Source organism: Vombatus ursinus, unplaced genomic scaffold, assembly GCF_900497805.2.
Source record: "Vombatus ursinus unplaced genomic scaffold, bare-nosed wombat genome assembly UNPS02012082.1, whole genome shotgun sequence".
Taxonomy (NCBI): domain Eukaryota; kingdom Metazoa; phylum Chordata; class Mammalia; order Diprotodontia; family Vombatidae; genus Vombatus; species Vombatus ursinus.
Genome location: NW_020951860.1, coordinates 4,307,840 through 4,326,831, shown reverse-complemented (window position 1 = coordinate 4,326,831; position 18,992 = coordinate 4,307,840). Strand labels below are relative to the sequence as shown.

The window sequence follows — 18,992 nt, the reverse complement described above, 5'->3', positions numbered from 1 at the left end:
CCCCCCCCCCCCCCCCCCCCCCCCCCCCGTCAGCTCGATGACACTGGTGCCTGTTTCCGAGCCTGTTTCTTTATTATGCTATAAAATGGTTTGGTTTTTTGTTTATTGTTGTACTTTTATTTCTCATAAATATCTATAGTTGACCCAGAAGTTAATTTTCTTGTATCCATTTGTTAAAGGTATGAATAAGCCAATGAGACAGCTCTGGTAGTTCTAGCTACAAATGAAATTGACTAGGAAGCTTTCTTCTTAGTCTGGCCTAGAAACCTTAATCCCTGGCCCATTGTTAGACAATCGCCAATCAGAGGCATACATTACAAGCCATTTATCCTGTATTTTTATTATAACATTATAAGCTCCCAAAAGCAGAAACTTGGGATCCTTTCTTTTCTTAAGACTGAAAAACCTAAACCTTCATTATTGATTCACTAGAAGGCCCTGAGTCAGCTTTGGGAAGGAAGAAGGATACGATCTGGAATAGGTTCTATGAAATTGGAAGGACTTAGACTATAATCCTGGCAAATGGTGCAAATGTAGGAACTCTGGTTCGCTGTAGCCCAAGTCAGATGTACTTTCTAGCAACCACACAAATCGCCAATCCTCATGAGCTCCAGTTCACATTGGATTCTCCAAACCACCAACCAGCCTAAGTTCAAATTAATATAGGACCCCAGAGTTCCAATTTCCATCCCCCTAAGTGAGTTGAGGCTCTGAGAAGATGTATAGGAAGCAGGTTGAATATCTTGAGACATCTGTATTTGTATTTTTTTGACTGCATAAGGGAGGGCTCAGCTAATATACATCTTGGAACTCCTGAACCCGTATGTTCAGGAGAACTTCCAGAATTTAGGAAATAGCAAGTTTATAGACTCTTAGTAGATGTTTCTACACGTTTTATTATGCATAAAATATAGTCTCACTGTACTCTGCATTGGGCAGAGTTCTGTTCTAAGCAATTCATTTTAAGCATTAAATGGACAAACTGAAGGATACATTGAAGATAGTAAGAGGTTTAGAAAAATTGTCATGTTAAAAACTAGTGATGTTTATACTAGAAAAGAGAAAATTTAGTGGGAAATGTAATTGTTTCTATATATTTGAAGGGTCCTCAGGGCAGCCAGGTAAAGCAATGGATAGAGTTCTTCCTGAGTTTAAATCCAGCCTCAGATATTTACTAGCCATGTGACCCAGGGTAAGTCACTTAACCCTGTTTGCCTCAGTTTCCTCATCTGTAAAATGAGCTGGAAAAGGAAATGGCAAACCACTTCAGCATCTTTGCCAAGAAAATCCCAAATGGGTCATAAAGAGTCAGACTCAACTGAAAAACAACAATAACATATAAGAGGGGGATTATAATTATTCTGATTAGTTGCAGAGGTCAGAATTAGAAGCAATTGGTAGAAGTGGAGCCAGCATGGCATAGTAAATAGAGCGCAGGCCTTAAAGTTAAGGAAGTCTGGGTCCAGGTTCTACTTCTGATCTCATTCAACTAAAACTGCTCTCTCCAAAGTTACCAATGATCTCTTAATTGCCAAATCTTAATTGCCTTTTCTCAATCCTTAGTCTTTGAATTCTCGGTAGCCTTTGACATTGTCAATCACCCTCTTCTTCTGGATACCCTAGGCTTTTATGAAAATCCTCAAAGCAGCCCCTTTTCTGTCTCCTTTGCTGGACCTTCATCTAGGCCATGCTCACAAACTTTGGATGTCCCTCAAGGCTCTGGTCCTAATCCCTCTTCTCTTCCTCCTCTATACTATTTCATTTGGCTATCTTTTTAATTCCCATAATTTCAGTTATCATCTCTATGCATATGGCTCTCAGATATATTTATCTAACCTCCTTGAATATCTCAAGCTGGATGTACTTGGACATCTTAAACTCAACACACCTCAAACTGAATTGATTCCCTTTCCTCTGACTCCTCCCCTCTTCTAAATGTCCCTATTACTGTTGAGTATACCACCATCCTCCCAGTCATCCTTGGCTCCTCATATTTTGTCACCCTCCCCCATCCCCTGCCATATCCAGTCTGTTGCCAAGTCCTATCATTTCTACATTTGCAACGTCTCTTGGATACTCCCTCTTCTGTCCCCTGATGCTGCCACCAAACTGGGGCAAGCCCTTATCACCTCACATCTGGACTATTGCAGTACCCTATGGTTGCTGCCACAAGTTTCTCTCCACTCCAGTCAATCCTTCAAAGTGATCTTCCTAAAGTGCAGTTTGCTAACTACAGCTGCCATCTAAAACCCCCAGGACAAAATAAAAAAATCTTCTTTTTGGAGTTTAAAGCTCTTCATAACATGATTCCTTCCTCTGCACATACTACTTCCTTCACATAGTCCTGCAAATTTTGGCCAAATGGAACTCCATTCCCTCTTCTCAGCCTATCCTTTCCTGTCTCCATGCTGTTGCTCATGCCATCCCTCATGTCCCATGCCTACAATGGACTTCCCTCACCTACATCTGTCAAAGACTTTTCCTTTCTTCGTTACCCATTGCCCATTGCCTTCCCTGACACCCCACCACCACTGCAGTGGTAAGAGGAACCTCTTCTTCCTGAAATTTCTTGTGGTATTTGTCTCTATCATATTTTATCTTGTATCACACTTCCTTGTGTCCATGCTGCTTCACTCCTCCATTAGACTTAAAACCAAAGACTATGTCATATGAAGTAGGAACTTCACAAATATTGAACTGACCTAAATTGAATCCATTTGGCTTGCTCTGTGAGTACATTTAAACCTCTTAATGAAGCCTGGTGCTTTATGGTAGGGAAACCCACCATTTACAAATTTTATCATTTACCACAATGGTAAACGGTAAAGTGGTAAAAATTTACCATTTAAAAAAATTACCTTGAAGAAAGTTACTTGGGAAACTGGCCGAAAATGAATAACAGTTTTCAAGAAGTTTGTGAAAAGGAAAGCCGATTTTATTCTCATAGTAAGGAACATAGGATCATAGACTTCAAGTAGCAAAGCAAAGAGGTTATCTGGTCCAACCTCCTTCTTAGAAGTGAGGCCCAGAAAAATTAAATAACTTGTCCGAGGTCACACAGGTAGTAAAGAGCAGAGTCAAGATTCAAATTTGGATCATATTTCCACTCCCAGCTTTCCTTTTCATTTTTGTTGTCATTCTTACCCATCATTTTCCACATGAATTTTTATGATTTTAGATTGTATTATTTCACGAAATAATCTATTGGTATATTGATTGGCATTGTGTTAAATCTACAAATTAAGTTCGGTAATATTAACACTTTAAACCATAGTTGCTCAACATAAGCATTAATAGCAGATCTTCAGTGTCCTTTCCACTATACGACATTGCTTTTCCTCAGAAAATTGTAGTCTGTCACTTTGAAAAAAAAAGATTGCTGGTAATATAAATTATTTATATTTCTTTATGAAGTTTATTTACTCATTAAAAACATAAAGCTCTGTAAGCTATGGTTGAATGACTCTCCTTGTTTAGTTTCTCCATCTCATTTTTATTGTTTTTACAATGTGCGTTGTTTCTGATTTTTCTACTCTTCTTTCCCATTATGCTAAAAGTGTTTGCTTTTAAAATCTATAGGGATTGGATTGTTTCCCATGCTAGTTCTACTGAACACTCTGTCTTAAAAGGGAGGTATATCTAAGCTGGGGCATGTTAAGGATGGGGGAGGGGAGGGAGAATAAGTTTCTTTTTCCTGATGTGTTCTGCAGAAAGTTTATTTGGTAGGAAAACTAAAGGAAACTAACCATCAACCTGGTTTCATTTGTTTCCCCATTCCCTGTTATCCTTTAGCATCTCCCACAATCTTTTGGCATCTTGCTGAGTGAGTGAATGAATGAATGAAAGAAAATTCATTTATTAAGTGCTTAGTATGTATTGGGTACTGGGAATACAAATACAAATCAAAGAACAGTCAATTAGTTCAAGAAGCTTACATTCCAGAGCACTGAGCCTGGAGTCAGGAAGGTCTGAGTTTAAATGTGGCCTTAGAATACTTACTAGTTAGCTAGGTGGCAGCTAGGTGGCAGCTAGGTGGCACAGTAGATAGAGCTCTTGCCTTGGTGTCAGGAAGATCTGAGTTCAAAGTCGGCCTCAGACACTTGACACTTACTAGCTGTGTGACTCTGGGCAAGTCACTTAACTCCGATTGCCTCACCCCCCCAAAAAAAAAAAAAAAATATATATATATATATATATATAATAAAGAATTGAGAAGGAAATGAGAGGTAAAAAAAGAGGTAATTAATATAGATACTAGCTGTGTAACTAAAGTCACTTTTAAGTGATTTAAGTCACTCAAGCCAAAGTTAAGTCACTTAACCTTTCTATGTCTCAGTTTCCACATCTATAAAATGGGGATAATAATAGCACTTATCTCACAGGGTTATTGTGAGGATCAAATAAGATGTCTGTAAAGCATTTTGTAAACATTAAAGTACTATATAAATGCTCATTTTTATTATTACTATCACTACTATTATTATCATGGAAGATAACATATATGGAGCAGTGATGGCCGGGGAGGGGGAGTTTTGGTCTGGGAAGTCAATTGATTCCTTTCCAGAAATCGTAGCCTTGTAGCATTGATTCAATTACTGCATGAAGAGCAAGAATGAAAAGCACAATAGCATAACTGAAGGATGATCGGTCTGGACACAGATATAATGAAATCCAACCCATCAGGAATATATCAGCCCCAGGGCAAAAGCTGTAGTGCTGGGTCTCAGGCAGAGGAAGGTGACACATTCAATTCCAAATTCTTCAGGACTAACTCCAGGGAGGAGAATGAGAAAGACTCTTTTGCTGAGGACAGCTCCATATGTTCCTGATTTCCAGCTTGCCCTTCTAGAGGCTTTGAGGAATTTTCCTTTGGGTGAGGTTGGGGCCTATCTCGTCATTGAGCAAGATCTCAGGTCACTCCCATCTAAAGGACTCATACGCTTGTATATTTTTTCTGGTGTATTACAATTTGTAGAATTCTGATTCCTTTCTGCTATTTACTTGGATAAATGGTTCTAATCACTACTGACTATTTGTGATGGTCCTTTGTGAAATTAGCATTTGGTAGGAAAGAGTTAAGCTTGCAGGTATAAATGCGGGTTACCCTCCCCCTTTAAGAAATAACAGCAAAGGGGCAGCTAGGTGGTGCAGTGCACCCACCCTGAAGTCAAGAGAACCTGAGTTTAAATCCGCCTTAGACCAAACATTTAATACTTACTAGCTGTGTGACCCTGGGCAAGTTCCTTAACCCCAATTGCCTAAAAATTAAAAAAAAAAAAAGAAATAGCAGCAAGGTAAATGTCTTGAACCTAAAAATCATGTCCCTAGACTAGTCAATATTTACAGCAGGAGAATGGACCAAGAGACTATCTCTCTGTTTTCCTCTGACTAGACTAGAATTATATCTGTCTACTTCCTTTGAGGTGTTCATTTACACCTTTATACATCCCACGGGGATATGCAGATCTTTGAGTAGCATATACGTGTCTATGTCTGTTGCCCAAAAGCCCCCACCAATGAATTTACCCTCAGTAATCAGCCAGGGTATAATTAGTCAAGCTACAGGTATCATAAACTCCACTTTGGAGGAGGAAACCAGAACTGAGAAAAGCTAAATGAGTTGCTTAAGGTCACATAGCTAGGTCAGAGTCAGGATCAGCACACAGGTCTCATGAGTCCAAACCTAATGCTCTTTCAATTAACATTTAAGCCTGGAGGATCCTGAAAGGCAAGAGGTAGAGAGAAAACAGCCCAAAGTAAACAAACTACTGCTTCCCCCAAAAGTAGAGGGTAAGTAGGATTAGAAAGTAAGTCCACAAACCTGGCTAAAGAAAGATCTAAGAGTATGGGAAGAGAAGGCTCAGGAGGATGGTGAGAACTGGTGGTGAGAACTTACAATGAATCCACACTCAACCAATGGAACCAAAGACCTCCTTGGGTCATTCACACCTGCTCAAATAACCATGTACCTACTTCTCTGTTTTGAGGGCTGCTAGGTGGCACCATAGTGTCAGACCTGGAGTCAGGAAGATTCTTCAGCTCATATTTGGCCTCAGACACTACAAGCTGTGTGACCCTGGGCAAGTCACTTAACCCCAATTGCCTTTAAAAAAAAATTATCTCATTTGATCATCACTTATCTCACAGTGAAGTAGATGCTGTTATTATCCTCATTTTTCATTTGAAGAAATTAAGATAAACAGAAGTTAAGTGACTTCCTCAAGGTCATATAGCTACTAAGTGTCTGAGGCTGGATTTGAATTCAAGTCTTCTTGACTCCATACTCATTGCACTATCTACTTGCCTCAACATGCCTTTCTTGAACTCAGTAGACCCATAACTAAACGTTTGTTGCATTAGATTGTGTGAACAAGTGTGATCTAGCTATCTCCAAGGCTCAATGAGGTCTATGATGCTGTTCAGCATATAGATGGTCTGTTGACTATGGCCAAGCCCCTCTCTCCTCCTGCCACTACAGAGGGAAGAATGGTAGTTGATACTCACCTGAGATGTGAAGGGGGCAAAGACCAGTAGAAGAGGACACCCTAGTAATCTGGAGGGTAAATTGGAAACACAATATCCCAAAGATGGAATCATCAAGCCATGATTGTAAGGATGGCACAGGCAGAAAATTAAGCAACAAGCAGAAAACTTAGGGAAAAACCACTGATACAGAGTAAGGCAACGACTATAGGCTTTCATAATGTGTGAAGTAGACACATGATGTGTGAGCTAGACAGTGGTGGGCAGAGGACCAAAGGAGATCCTGTAACAAACAGCTCATGTAGGATCGGTTCCTCCAGTAGCTTGAGGGGTCTACTCAAGCATCTGAAGGTCAGAATAAGCAGAATTTCCCTCCCTTTTCTATCTAGGAGGATAAGCTTTTTGAATTGTAAAAATGAAATGTCCTTTATATAAAAAGATAATATTACTCACCTCCTGGTTCCATATCATAAAAGGATAATGCTACTCACCTCACTGTTCCATACTGAGCTGCTCTAAGGTTTTTCTTTGCTTTTCCTCAGCACTAGCAATAATTTGTCATGGGGTTTGCAAGGACAGCTGGTTAGTGTCAGCGGTGCAGGCCAAATGCAGCAACATAGAGTGAAACTAACTAGCCTGTATAGGAAGTAAACCTGGGTTTACCCTCCTGAATAAGGCTTAGGCTACCCAGCCTCACCAGCCACAGATTTGGTCAGCTATAGAAAGTGTCAGATCTGGGGCCTATGACCAAGAAAGGGTGGCTGATAAGGAGAACTAATGGGATTGTTGGATTTAAAGGTGAAAGGAAATCAAGTCCAACATGTTATTTCCCAGATGAGGACCCTGAAGACATGAAAGATGCCTTGCTCAAGGTTACATAGTAAACAGGAAAATCAGGATTTGAACCCAGATGCTTCATATTGAGGGAAATGACCAATTATTCTAATTTCCCCAAAATATGGGAGGACTCAGGTACTCCTTTAATTCTATTTATTTAATCATAGGATCTCATAATCTCTTCTCTGTCCCCATCCCTAGGCCTTGCTTCTTTCCCCTAAAAACAAACAAATAAACATATAACCCAGTTCCTACTGCCTTGAGCTGTTGATACAAACCTGAACTGCAAAATAAAACTATTGGTTGGACCCTGCCCCAAGTGTACATTGGACCTAATTGGAGCACTGAACCCAGGCCTTCAGACAGTGACCCACATGTTTTTGTGCAGTATATCCAAATCGGGTTGAACATACAAAAGGATATGGTTGACTGGATGAAAAATGGGTTATTCTCCATTCTTGAACCTATTAGCAACTGCCTAACCTATCAGTATTATTTCCAGATACTCATTCCAGTGAGTCAGGTCTGTCTTCTTTGGAAAGTCAGATTTCATTGAGCAGAGGCCATGCAAATGAGGAAACACAGACAGTAAGTAAGGGGAACAAATATAATTAAAACTCATCCCCTTCATTTTCATCTTCAAATGAGTCAGTCCCCACCTCTTCATAGTCTTTCTCCAAAGCAGCCAGGTCCTCTCTGGCCTCCGAAAACTCTCCTTCTTCCATACCTTCACCAACATACCAGTGCACAAAGGCCCGTTTAGCATACATCAAGTCAAACTTGTGATCCAACCGGGCCCAGGCCTCAGCAATGGCAGTGGTGTTGCTCAGCATGCAGACAGCCCGATGAACTTTTGCCAGATCTCCTCCTGGTACCACTGTTGGAGGCTGATAGTTGATACCCACCTAAAGTTCAAAAGGAGGGAAAAACATTAGAGCTGACTCTCAGGCAGTCAGTGAGTAAGTTGGAAACATAAACATACCAAAGACATACCAAAGGCACTTTGATGATAATAATGATAAGCCAAGTAATAAGAGATTGAAATGTAGGTTGAGATGTAAAAATGGAAGTGAGTCAGTAAGTCTGTCTGAAGGAGAATAGTAAAAAGAGGATTTTCAGATCCTGGGTATGGAGGAAAAGGAATAGAAGAGGTGATTTGAGGGATAAGGAATAGTAACAGAGTGCTAGTTAAGGTACATGGAAAATTCTAAGGTTCTAAGGGCTAGAGAGAGAAAAGGCTATGAGAAGATCAGGAGGATAGCACAGGAGAGGGGGAATGATGAGAAGGACAACAAACTTTGACATTGTTATCTACCCCTTCTTGGAACTCTTTCCTCCCATGAATTGATTATCTTCCTACTTTTTCCTTCACAGTAACCTTTGATGACTTCTCCAAATATTCATGCTTCCCCTTAACTGTAGACATCTCTCAAAGTTCTGATCTCTCTTCCTTACACACAGGAGTTGGGAGAGTTCAACAACTCCTCTGACCTTCTCAAGGACTTTACAATTCTCCTTTTGCACTTTCTCTTTTACCTTATAAGAATGCTATTTGTAATAATACATGCATATTCTCCCCTCCTAGACTGTAAGCTCCATGAGGGCCAAGACCATGTCTTATTTTTCTCTATATTTCCCACAGTTCCTAACACCGTGCCTTCCAAATAAAGGGGGACTATGTAAATATTTGTTGAATGAATGAAAGTTATGGACAGAAAGAGTTAATGGAAAAATACAAGTTGGTAAACAACAGTAGCAAATAGGGTTAATGTTAATGTGTAGGTAGACACACCAGTCAGACACACCAGACACACATCATCCCCCAAGTTACTTTGTAGAGTTAGAACTTTATGAAAAGTTGATTTCTTGCCAACTGGCAAGTTCCTTTTAGAAATATAACCAAAAAATTTAGGAAAGGTGATCTTTCAAGGATTGGGACCTATTCCACATCCTGAGGTCATCACGGCTTCATGTTAGCTGGTGCCCATGTCTCCTGAGAGGCATAGTTGAAAACAAAAACATGAAACTTGACTAAGAAAAACCAGCCGTGCCTGACTTGCTGACTGACCAAGTGTTAACAAACAGCCAGTGTGGCCTCTGGGAAATCCCAGTCCAAGTTGAAAATGAGGCTGTGATCCTAGCAAATGCTCCCACACAGGCCCCTAACTTAACCCCAGGCTCAGGGAACCCCAAGGGACCAGAAAAACACTTGGACTTCAGGTCTGAGAATTCCAAATCACAATGTTCTTTGAAAGGTCCTGGGAAGGGCACTAGGAAAAAATCCTCCAAGAATTCTACATTTCACCCCCAATTCAAGTCTCAACCCCCTATAATTTGGCTTCCAGTCCCATCATTCAAACAAAACTGCACTCTCCAAGGTCACCAACTATTTCTTGCCTGCTAAATCTGATGGGCACCTATCAATTATCTTACTTGACTTCTCTGAAACTTTTGACACTGATGATCAACTCTTCCTCCTGGACATTCTCTCCTCCCTTGGCTCTCCTGCTATGTTGTTCCTTCTTGGTCTCCCTTCCTCAAAGCTGATGCATCTCCTACTGCAGGTGTTCCCTAAGGCTATCTCCTCCCTTCTCTTTTTCATCACCTCTCTGGACCATTACAGTAGCTTCCTAAATGTCCTCTCTGCTTCCATTATGTATCCTCTCCAGTATCTCCTTCATACTACTGCCAACATTTTCCTAAGGATCAGTCTGACCAGGTTATTTTCCTACTCAAAAATTTTTCGTGGCTCCCAATTGCTCCCAGAATAAAACACAAGTTACTTCCTCTGGAACTGAAAGCCTTCCGTAATCTACTCCAATATACCTTTCCAGTCTTGTCTTATATTATCTCTTTTCGTGTACTCCAGGTTCTAGCCAAACTAGAACCTACTAGTTTTTTCCAGAAGTCAGAATCTCTGTGCTAAGACATATTCTGTACTTAACTCTCTTTCTGATCATGTTGTTGTCTATAGTGGGAACTCAGAAAATGTTTAGGATCAATATGTTTAGAGTTGGAAAGGATCTTAAGGTCTAACTCCTAACTTTACAGATGAGGAAACTGAGGCCCAGTGATGTTAAGTGACTTGAATAAAGTTACACTGATAGTATGTGGCAGATATGGGATTGGAACCCATATATTCTGACCAGAGCCAGAATTCTTTCCATTACATAGTGATGCTGAGGGTACACAGCGAAACCCATCATGATGAGGGTCACTCAGCCCATGGGCATGCAAGGTATACTGGGCAGAATGAGTCACAGTCATTTGCCTAGAGGCAATTTTCATTCATCACTAATCCGTCTAGGTAGAGGTGCTATTAAAATTCATGACTGCCAGCATCCAGGGACCTTTCCTAGAATCCCATGAGCCTTTTACCATCTGAGATCTGGCATTTTCTAAAATGAGGATCATCCACCTATGTCTATATACAGTCCACTCATCTTCCCCAGCTTTGGCTTACACATGGCAAGGGGGAAATGCCAAAATTTGGGGGATAGCAGAGGGAATTTTAAATTGTTGTCTTTAATTAGGTATTTAACTCCTTAACATATAAAAATAATGGAATACATTTACTCAAATGCTAAATGAACCCAGCATACATAAAGTTCTATACAGGTGGGTGAGGGAGGCAACTTCTCCTGTTGAGCAGTTATATTTCTCATAGCTTAAAGTTATTTACTTGATTAAAATATGAAAAGGGTGAAAGAATTATTGTATCCTAAAAACATCAAATGTGTATGGTGACTAAGTTTTAGTACCTTTAGGCAAGGACTCAAACTGAACTGCTTTCCCTGAACCAGAATTAACAACTCTAGGTTACAATGACAGCTAGGTTGTCAGAGTCAAATAGGCGGTGCAGTGGATAGAGAGCTAGGCCTAGAATTAGGAATATTTGAGTTTATGCCCAAAGCTCTATAAAAATGTGCATACCCTTTGACCCAGCAATAGCACTTCTAGGGCTGTATCCCAAAGAGATCATACAAATGGGAAAAGGACCCACATGTACAAAAATATTTATAGCAGTTCTTTTTGTGGTGGCAAAGAACTGGAAATTGAGGGAATGCCCATCAATTGAGGAATGGCTGAACAAGTTGTGGTATATTAATTTAATGGAATACTGTTGTGCTATAAGAAATGATGGGCAAGCAGACTTCAGAAAAACCTGGAAAGACTTGTATGAACTGATGCTAAGTGAAGTGAGCAGAACCAGGAGGATATTTTACAGAGTAACAGCCACATTGTTCAATGACTAACATTGATAGACTTAGCCCTTCTCAGCAATGCAAGGATCTAAGACATCTCCAAAGGTTCCATGATGGAAAATATTATCCACATCCAAAGAAAGAACTAAGGAGTTTGAATGCAGATAGAAGCATACTATTTGCTATTTTTTTCCTTCTGTTTTGTTTTGTTTCCTCTTTCTGTTGGTTCCTCGTATTGGTTCTAATTCTTCCTTACAACATGATTAATGTGAAAATATGTTTAATAGGAATGTATATGTATAGCCTATATCACATTACATGCCATCTGGGGGAGGGAGGGAGGGAAAGGGAGAAAAATTTAAAACTCAAAAGCTTATGGAAGTGATTGTTGATAAATCAAAATAAATTAATGAAACAAACAACAAACAAAAAAAGGAATATCTGAGTTCAAATCCAGCCTTGGACACTTCCTAGCTTTATGACCCTAGGCAAGTCAATTTACCACTGTGTGTGTGTGTGTGTGTGTGTGTGTGTGTGATAATCCTCACTCATACCCCAGAAAAAAAATTGAATAAAGTCTGTGACATCTATCTGAGCTTCTCTCAGTCAATGGGCCATTGAACAGTTATCAGTTAATTGTGACTTCTTTTCCAAGATCAGTCTGGACTAGAATTGAACTGAAAAGATCTCTTCTCAAACTAACTAATCTCCTTTCCTGTCGATGATGATTTCTTGTTTAATGATCATAACTGAGCAAATAGAGAAGCTAACTTTATTTTGAACATTACTGTTCTGCTTCATAGTAAATTAAATTGTGATTTAGTTGGTGTTGGGGGCTAGGGAAAGTGGAGAGTACACAGAAAAATATATTATATATCACACATTATTGCTCACTTGTGATCTTCATTCAAATGTATCCCTGCAATCTCCAAATTAAAGAAAAACTATTTATAGTAGTGATTTGTTGAAGTAATTTATAGCTAATCATATATTTCAGAACTCCTCTCATTTTTTTCTACTCAATTAAGTTATTTTTTAATAGATCTTTGATAAAATATTTTTCTAGGTCAAAGATTTTTAACACGTTTTTGCTTCTTTTGTCTTTTGGAAATTAGATGTCAGACTTAGAGACCAACTAATGATGTTTGGAAAGTGCCTTATACCACGGGCATCCAGAAGCATGTTTGCCTCAGTTTCCTCAATTGTAACATGAGGATAACAACAGCACCTACTTCACAGGGTTATTGTGAAGATTAAATGAGACAATATTTGTAAATATTATCATGCCAGTGCCTAGCACGTCATAGAAGCTGTATAAATGCTTCTTCACTTCCCTTACCCCAGGTTCCTGAATAAGAAATTAAATGCATAATTTTTTTCATTTGATCTGTGAACTGAACTAGGTTGTATAAATGTGCATACATGTTTATCTAGCAAATCAATTCAAACCAGAACCAAATCAACGTATTTTCTAAAATTACTAAACCAGATGACACTGGAATATCATAATAATCTGCTAATGAAATATGAAAAAATCGATATTTCATAACAAATCCCTATGCCTAAGAGGCACAGAAACCTCCAAATGAATGCTTTTCTTCCCTCTGTTTCCTCTGCTCTCCCTTCTCCGACTCAGTGTTCTCACCTTGAAACCTGTGGGGCACCAGTCCACAAATTGGATGGTTCTTTTGGTCTTGATAGCAGCAATAGCAACATTCACATCCTTGGGGACAACATCCCCTCGGTAGAGCATACAGCAGGCCATATACTTGCCATGCCTTGGGTCACACTTTACCATCTGGCTATTGGGCTCAAAGCAGGAGCTGGTGATCTCAGCTACGGAAAGCTGCTCATGGTAGGCTTTCTCAGAGGAAATGATAGGTGCATAGGTGACTAAAGGGAAGTGAATACGAGGGTAAGGCACCAAGTTGGTCTGGAATTCAGTGAGGTCCACATTGAGGGCACCATCAAAGCGGAGAGAGGCAGTGATGGAGGAGACAATCTGGCTAATGAGGCGGTTGAGGTTGGTGTAAGTCGGACGCTCAATATCCAGGTTGCGACGGCAGATATCATAGATGGCCTCGTTGTCTACCATGAAAGCACAGTCTGAGTGTTCCAGGGTGGTATGAGTAGTCAAGATGGAGTTGTAAGGCTCAACAACTGCGGTAGAGACCTGAGGGGCTGGATAGATGGCAAACTCCAACTTGGACTTCTTGCCATAGTCCAGGGAGAGACGTTCCATCAGCAGAGAAGTGAAGCCAGAGCCAGTGCCCCCACCAAAGCTGTGGAAGATGAGGAAGCCCTGAAGGCCTGAACAGGAGTCTGTCTAAGAGACAAAGATAAATCAAAAGGAACCATGGAGATGAAAGAGTTTTCGAGAAGAAGTTGGGAGTGGGCAAACAGTTAGATATGCCAATGTCCCCTTGATCCAAGGCCAGCATAGACAGAACCAAGGCAAATCAGACTGTGTGTCACTTAGCATAAACATGCTCAGCCTTAAAGAAGAAAAAGCACCATTATCCTTAGTGGTATATGTGCTGCCTGCTTTGTCTTGATGGTGGGTAGTTTCCTCCTGGATACCGTCTTTGTTTTTTTTAGGACACTACTTCTCCTGCTTCTCCATTTTTTTGTTACTGAGTTTTGTTTTTTGTTTGACTGATGTGTTTTCTTTTTAAATTACAAACATTTACAGATTATTCCCACTTCATGAAAAGTCTTTTATAATAATGAAAAACTATTAAGTAAAATTAATAGTACAGTAACTTCATCTGAGAGCATGCGACATTCCATATCTATAGCACACACTGCCCCCCATGTCTCTATTTAAAAAATTGACAGACACCTATTTTCTCTCCCTGCTACTTCCCACCCCATGGGGTGGGGGGGGGAGAAAAACAAATTTCTTGTAACAAACAAGTATAGGAAAGCAAAAAGAAAAAATCCACCAAAAGCTGCATACAAAAATATATTTGTCTCATTCTGCCCCCTAAATCCATCACCTCTCTGTGATGGATAGAATGTGTCATTAAGTTTTCTGAAATCATGAATGGTCATTGTATTATTGATCATAGTTCTGAAAGCTTTCAAAGTTATTTGTTTTTGTTGTGTTGCTGTTATTGTATGAATCAATCTTCTGTTCAATCCTCAAAATTGATCATTTTTGTAATATTGATGTTATATATAAATTGTTCTTGTTCTGCTCACTTTCCCCTGCATCAATTCATATAAATCTTTCCCTCATCTTTTAAATAATCTACTTATTTATTTCTTACAATACAATAGTACACCATCATATTCATATACTTAATCATATACTTAATCAGCTATTCTTTACCTGATGGGCATCTTCTTATTTTCCAGAATTTTGCTAGCACAAAAAGAGCTGCTATAAATTTTTTGTACATAAAGCACCTTTTCTTCTTTCTTTGATCATTTTTGAGTATAGGCCTACCAGTGATATAAATGGGTCAAAGGGCATGTACTGTTACTAATTTTTTGTGTGAAATTCCAAATTGCTTTCCAGAATGGTTGTACCATCTCTAGGTTTGTTAACAGGTCATCAGTGTGCCTATTTTCCCACAGCCTATATACATTTATCATTTCCTTTTTTTAAATCTTTTTCATTTTGATGGTTGTGCAGTGGAATCTTAGAAATGCTTTACTTTGAATTCATTACAATTAACAGAAAAAAAGAATCTTTTTTGCAAGTTTCTCTAATAAAGGTCTCATTTTCAAGGTATATAAGGAATTGAATCAAATTTATAAAAATAAGAATCATTCTCCTATCGATAAATAGTCTGAGGTTATGAACAGGCAATTGTCAAGGGAAGAAACCCAGGCTACCTCTAGTCATATGAAAAAATGCTTCAAATAACAACTAATTAAAAAACAACTTCTCCTTATTAGTCTGACCACTCCTCAATCTTCTTTACTGGTTCATCATTCATATCACTATGGGTGCTCCCCAGGACTCTGTCCTTCTCTCTTCTCTCTGGGTGACCTATTCAGCTCCCATGGGTTTAATTATCATCTCTGCAGATGACTACAGCCCCAGCCTTTCCCCTGAACTTCTGACTTCAGATCCATTGCCCCCTCCCACCTGCCTCTGAGGTCATAGAATGACAGTCCCTCAAAGAATTGGGGTGGGAAGGCAGAGTGCTACTGCCAGAGGAACTCAGGGAATAGGTGGAGAGGCAGCTACAATGGAACAAGAACCCTAGGACGTCCATCAATTGGGGAATAGCTGAACAAGCTGTGGTATATGATTGTAATGGAATACTGTTATAAGAAATGATGAGCAGGATGATTTCAGAAAAAACCTGCAAAGATTAATATGAACTGATACAGAGTAAAGTGAGGAGAACCAGGAGAATAATATCCAGTAACAGCAATATTGTACAATGATCAACTATGAATGACTTAGCCATTCTCAGAAACTCAATGATCTAAGAAAATTCCAAAGGACTCATGATGAAAAATGCTGTCTACCTACAGAGAAAGAACTGATAAAGTCTGAATGAAAATCAAAGCATACTATTTTTCACTTTATTTTTTTGTGGGTGTTTTTTGTGGGATCTAGATTTTCTTTCATAACACAACTAATATGGAAATGTTTTACAGGATTACATATGTGTAACTTATGTCAAATTGCTTACCATATCATGAAGAGGAGAGAGGAGAGAGGGAAGGAGAGAATTTTGAACTCAAAATTTAAAAAAAAAAACAAGTGTTAAAAAATTGTTTTTACATACAACTGGGAAAAAATACTATTAAAAAAAAAGATGAGGACCCTAGTTATTGGAGCTGTGACACAAAGTCAAACAGAACAGGACCAACAACAAAAAAATAGAATGAATCACTGAACCACTGGTTGGAATTAAATAGAGAAGGGGGAGGAGAGGGAGAAGGTGGGGGAGGAGTCTCAATTTCCTAATCTAAAAAATGAAGGAGCTGGACTAGCTGGGCCCTGAGCCCTGAATATTCTTCTATAATCTGTTGGAACACAAGGTTCCAATTCTAGATCTATGATCCTTTAACCTCTAAGATCTCTTCTAATTCTAAATCCATAGTCCTTTAAGATCCACATGTCCTTCCCTATGACTGGGTTCCCATTGCCAGTCACTAGACTTCTCTAATACTGCCTGATGTCAGGAAGCCCTGACATACATTTGTGAGTAGATATATTAATATGGATTTGTATATTTTTGTGAGTAGATTTATTCAATCTGAGTAGTTAGGTGTTGTAGTGGATAGAGCACCAGGCCTGGAGTCAGGAATATTCATCCTTATGAGTTCAAATCCGGCCTCAAACATATACTAGCTGTGTAACCCTGGGCAAATCACTTAGCTCTGTTTGCAACTGACTGCAGTGTTTTAGTCACTATTATGGTAACTCCCTGAGATATGTAACACCATGGACATTCTTCTGTAATCTATTGGAACACATGGTAGTGCTCCTAACTTAGAGCTAAATACTTTCAGTTCCCAGGTAGAAGCTCCTTTTTGTCTGAGATTCATAGGCAAATGGCATTTTAGAACTGGAAGACATCTCAGAGATCATTCAATCTTTCTATTTCATTTTATAAACAAGGAAACTGAGTCCTAGAGAAATCACATGGCCTGCTTTATATTGAAATAGCTAGGTAATGGCAGAGCTGGGACTAGAACCTGTGAACCTGGGCTCTATAATGACTATAATATATGTTAGAATTTCCCTTCTTCACAAGGAAGCAGGACGATGGAGTTATACGACAACCAGCCAATTAAAAAGATTTCTGAGGCTCAGAGCTGCTTGACAGACCAGTGATCCTTTGCCAGTGAACTCTAGCAGAATTTGGAGATGCCTGTAGCTGCCAGAAACCACAGAACCAGCCTTGATCAGCTCAAGGGCAACCTTGAGCAGAAGCTGCAGACCCAACACCATGCTCAGTGTTTCTAAATATCCTGCTGCCTGGCTTATTGTGTCTACAGATGTCTTCTCCCTTAAACCCACTCCCGCTCAAAAGCCTCTAGAAGTCATAATATCTCACCTTTTTTCCACTTTCCCATGAGCAGCTGAGAACTATGTCCCTCTCTGCTCACTTGTAGGATCTTCTCTCTCCCACAAGTGTCTCAGAAAATAAATGCTCATTTCATGTCCCTTTATGGACCTGGAGGTGTTTGGTTAATAAATCCAATTCTCATGATGGGGCTGTGCCGGTCTAGGGCTCTTTCTAAGAATTTACCTTGTATTAGACACATCCATGACTCCAACATAAATATGTAAGTGTTTAAGTTACTACTAGCAACCGCAGACTTTAGCTTCCTTTTCATCTGAACTTTTCCACAGGTTGCCTGGGAGAAGCAGCAATTGGGCATTAGCAGCATTGATATCCAGTTGAGGAGGAAGACGGCTATCTATATGCTGAGTTCAACCTTCTCGTGATCCCTTCTCGTGAAACAATTCCTCTTGGTATCATATTGCCAAAAATTAACACCATAATACTTGTCCCAGGGAGTGCACATCTGACCTGTGATCTATGCATGCCTATGGTGATGATTTATATGCTACCTAGAAAAATGAGCCTTAAGAGCAAGATGAGGAGGATGAGAAAGTCTAAACTCAGCAGATAGTTGTAATTGGTCTCCCTTCTAAACTTGGCCAAAGTGAGCCCAATGGCCCCTTCCCCAGACAATTCTGGAGAAGATTTCAAGCAAAAAAAAAAAGGCTAAAGCCTGGTTTCTAGATGCAACACATTATACATTTTAGTTAGAGTCATGAATACAAAAAGTCTGATACTAAATAAATCCTAAAAAGCCCTGGACCAGCACAGTGAGACCTGAATTTTAGTTCCAGCTCTTCTATTACCTGTTTGACTTTAACCAAGGAACTCAATCTCTCAGGAACTCAGTTTCCATATCTACAAAATGAAGAGGTTGAACTAGATGGTCCTTCCAAGAAGGGCCAGCGGTAATGCTCGCCTTGGGGCCTACATTCTATGCAAGCCTATGGACATCACCATTTCTCACAAGTTTCATCCTTTAAAGCTATGTTCAGTGGCTTGGCATGATGGACATTTACCTTGCCAGCTCAAAGAGAAAAGAGTCCCCTCACCATTCTCCATCCCTTAACCTTCCTAGACACTTACCAGCTTCCTGATTCGATCCAACACCAGGTCAATGCTCTCCTTGCCAATGGTGTAGTGGCCCCGGGCATAGTTGTTGGCAGCATCTTCCTTCCCAGTAATCAGCTGCTCTGGATGGAAGAGTTGTCGATAGGGACCAGCCCGAACCTCGTCTGCACAAAGAAGAAGATCATGAGGATCCAAAACCAGAACTAACACTGCCCCTGGCCTGAACACCTGGAATCAGTGTAGAATGAGGAAAAGGATCAATGTCAAAGGCAACATGAGTCAGCCATTCCTATAGTCTACAGTAAACTTGACCTTCACCCTCCCCAGTCCCTATCCTCTTCTGTACTCCCTTTCT

The 18,992-nt window shown here is 39.8% G+C and overlaps 1 protein-coding gene and 1 long non-coding RNA gene across 2 annotated transcripts in view; one reads left to right on the top strand and one right to left on the bottom strand.

Annotated features, from left to right (window-relative positions):
* Positions 1-18,992, top strand: part of LOC114039542 — a 33,112-nt gene that overhangs the window by 7,907 nt on the left and 6,213 nt on the right. The gene's annotated exons all lie outside the window — the stretch shown is intronic.
* Positions 7,475-18,992, bottom strand: part of TUBA8 (tubulin alpha 8) — a 28,202-nt gene continuing 16,684 nt past the window's right edge. The window contains exons 3-5 of the mRNA XM_027857329.1: positions 18,653-18,801; positions 13,171-13,851; positions 7,475-8,225 (exon numbers count right to left, since the gene is read on the bottom strand). Coding sequence (XP_027713130.1) covers positions 7,932-8,225; positions 13,171-13,851; positions 18,653-18,801 — 1,124 coding nt within the window. The 3' untranslated portion in view covers positions 7,475-7,931. The remainder of the gene's footprint in view (positions 8,226-13,170; positions 13,852-18,652; positions 18,802-18,992) is intronic.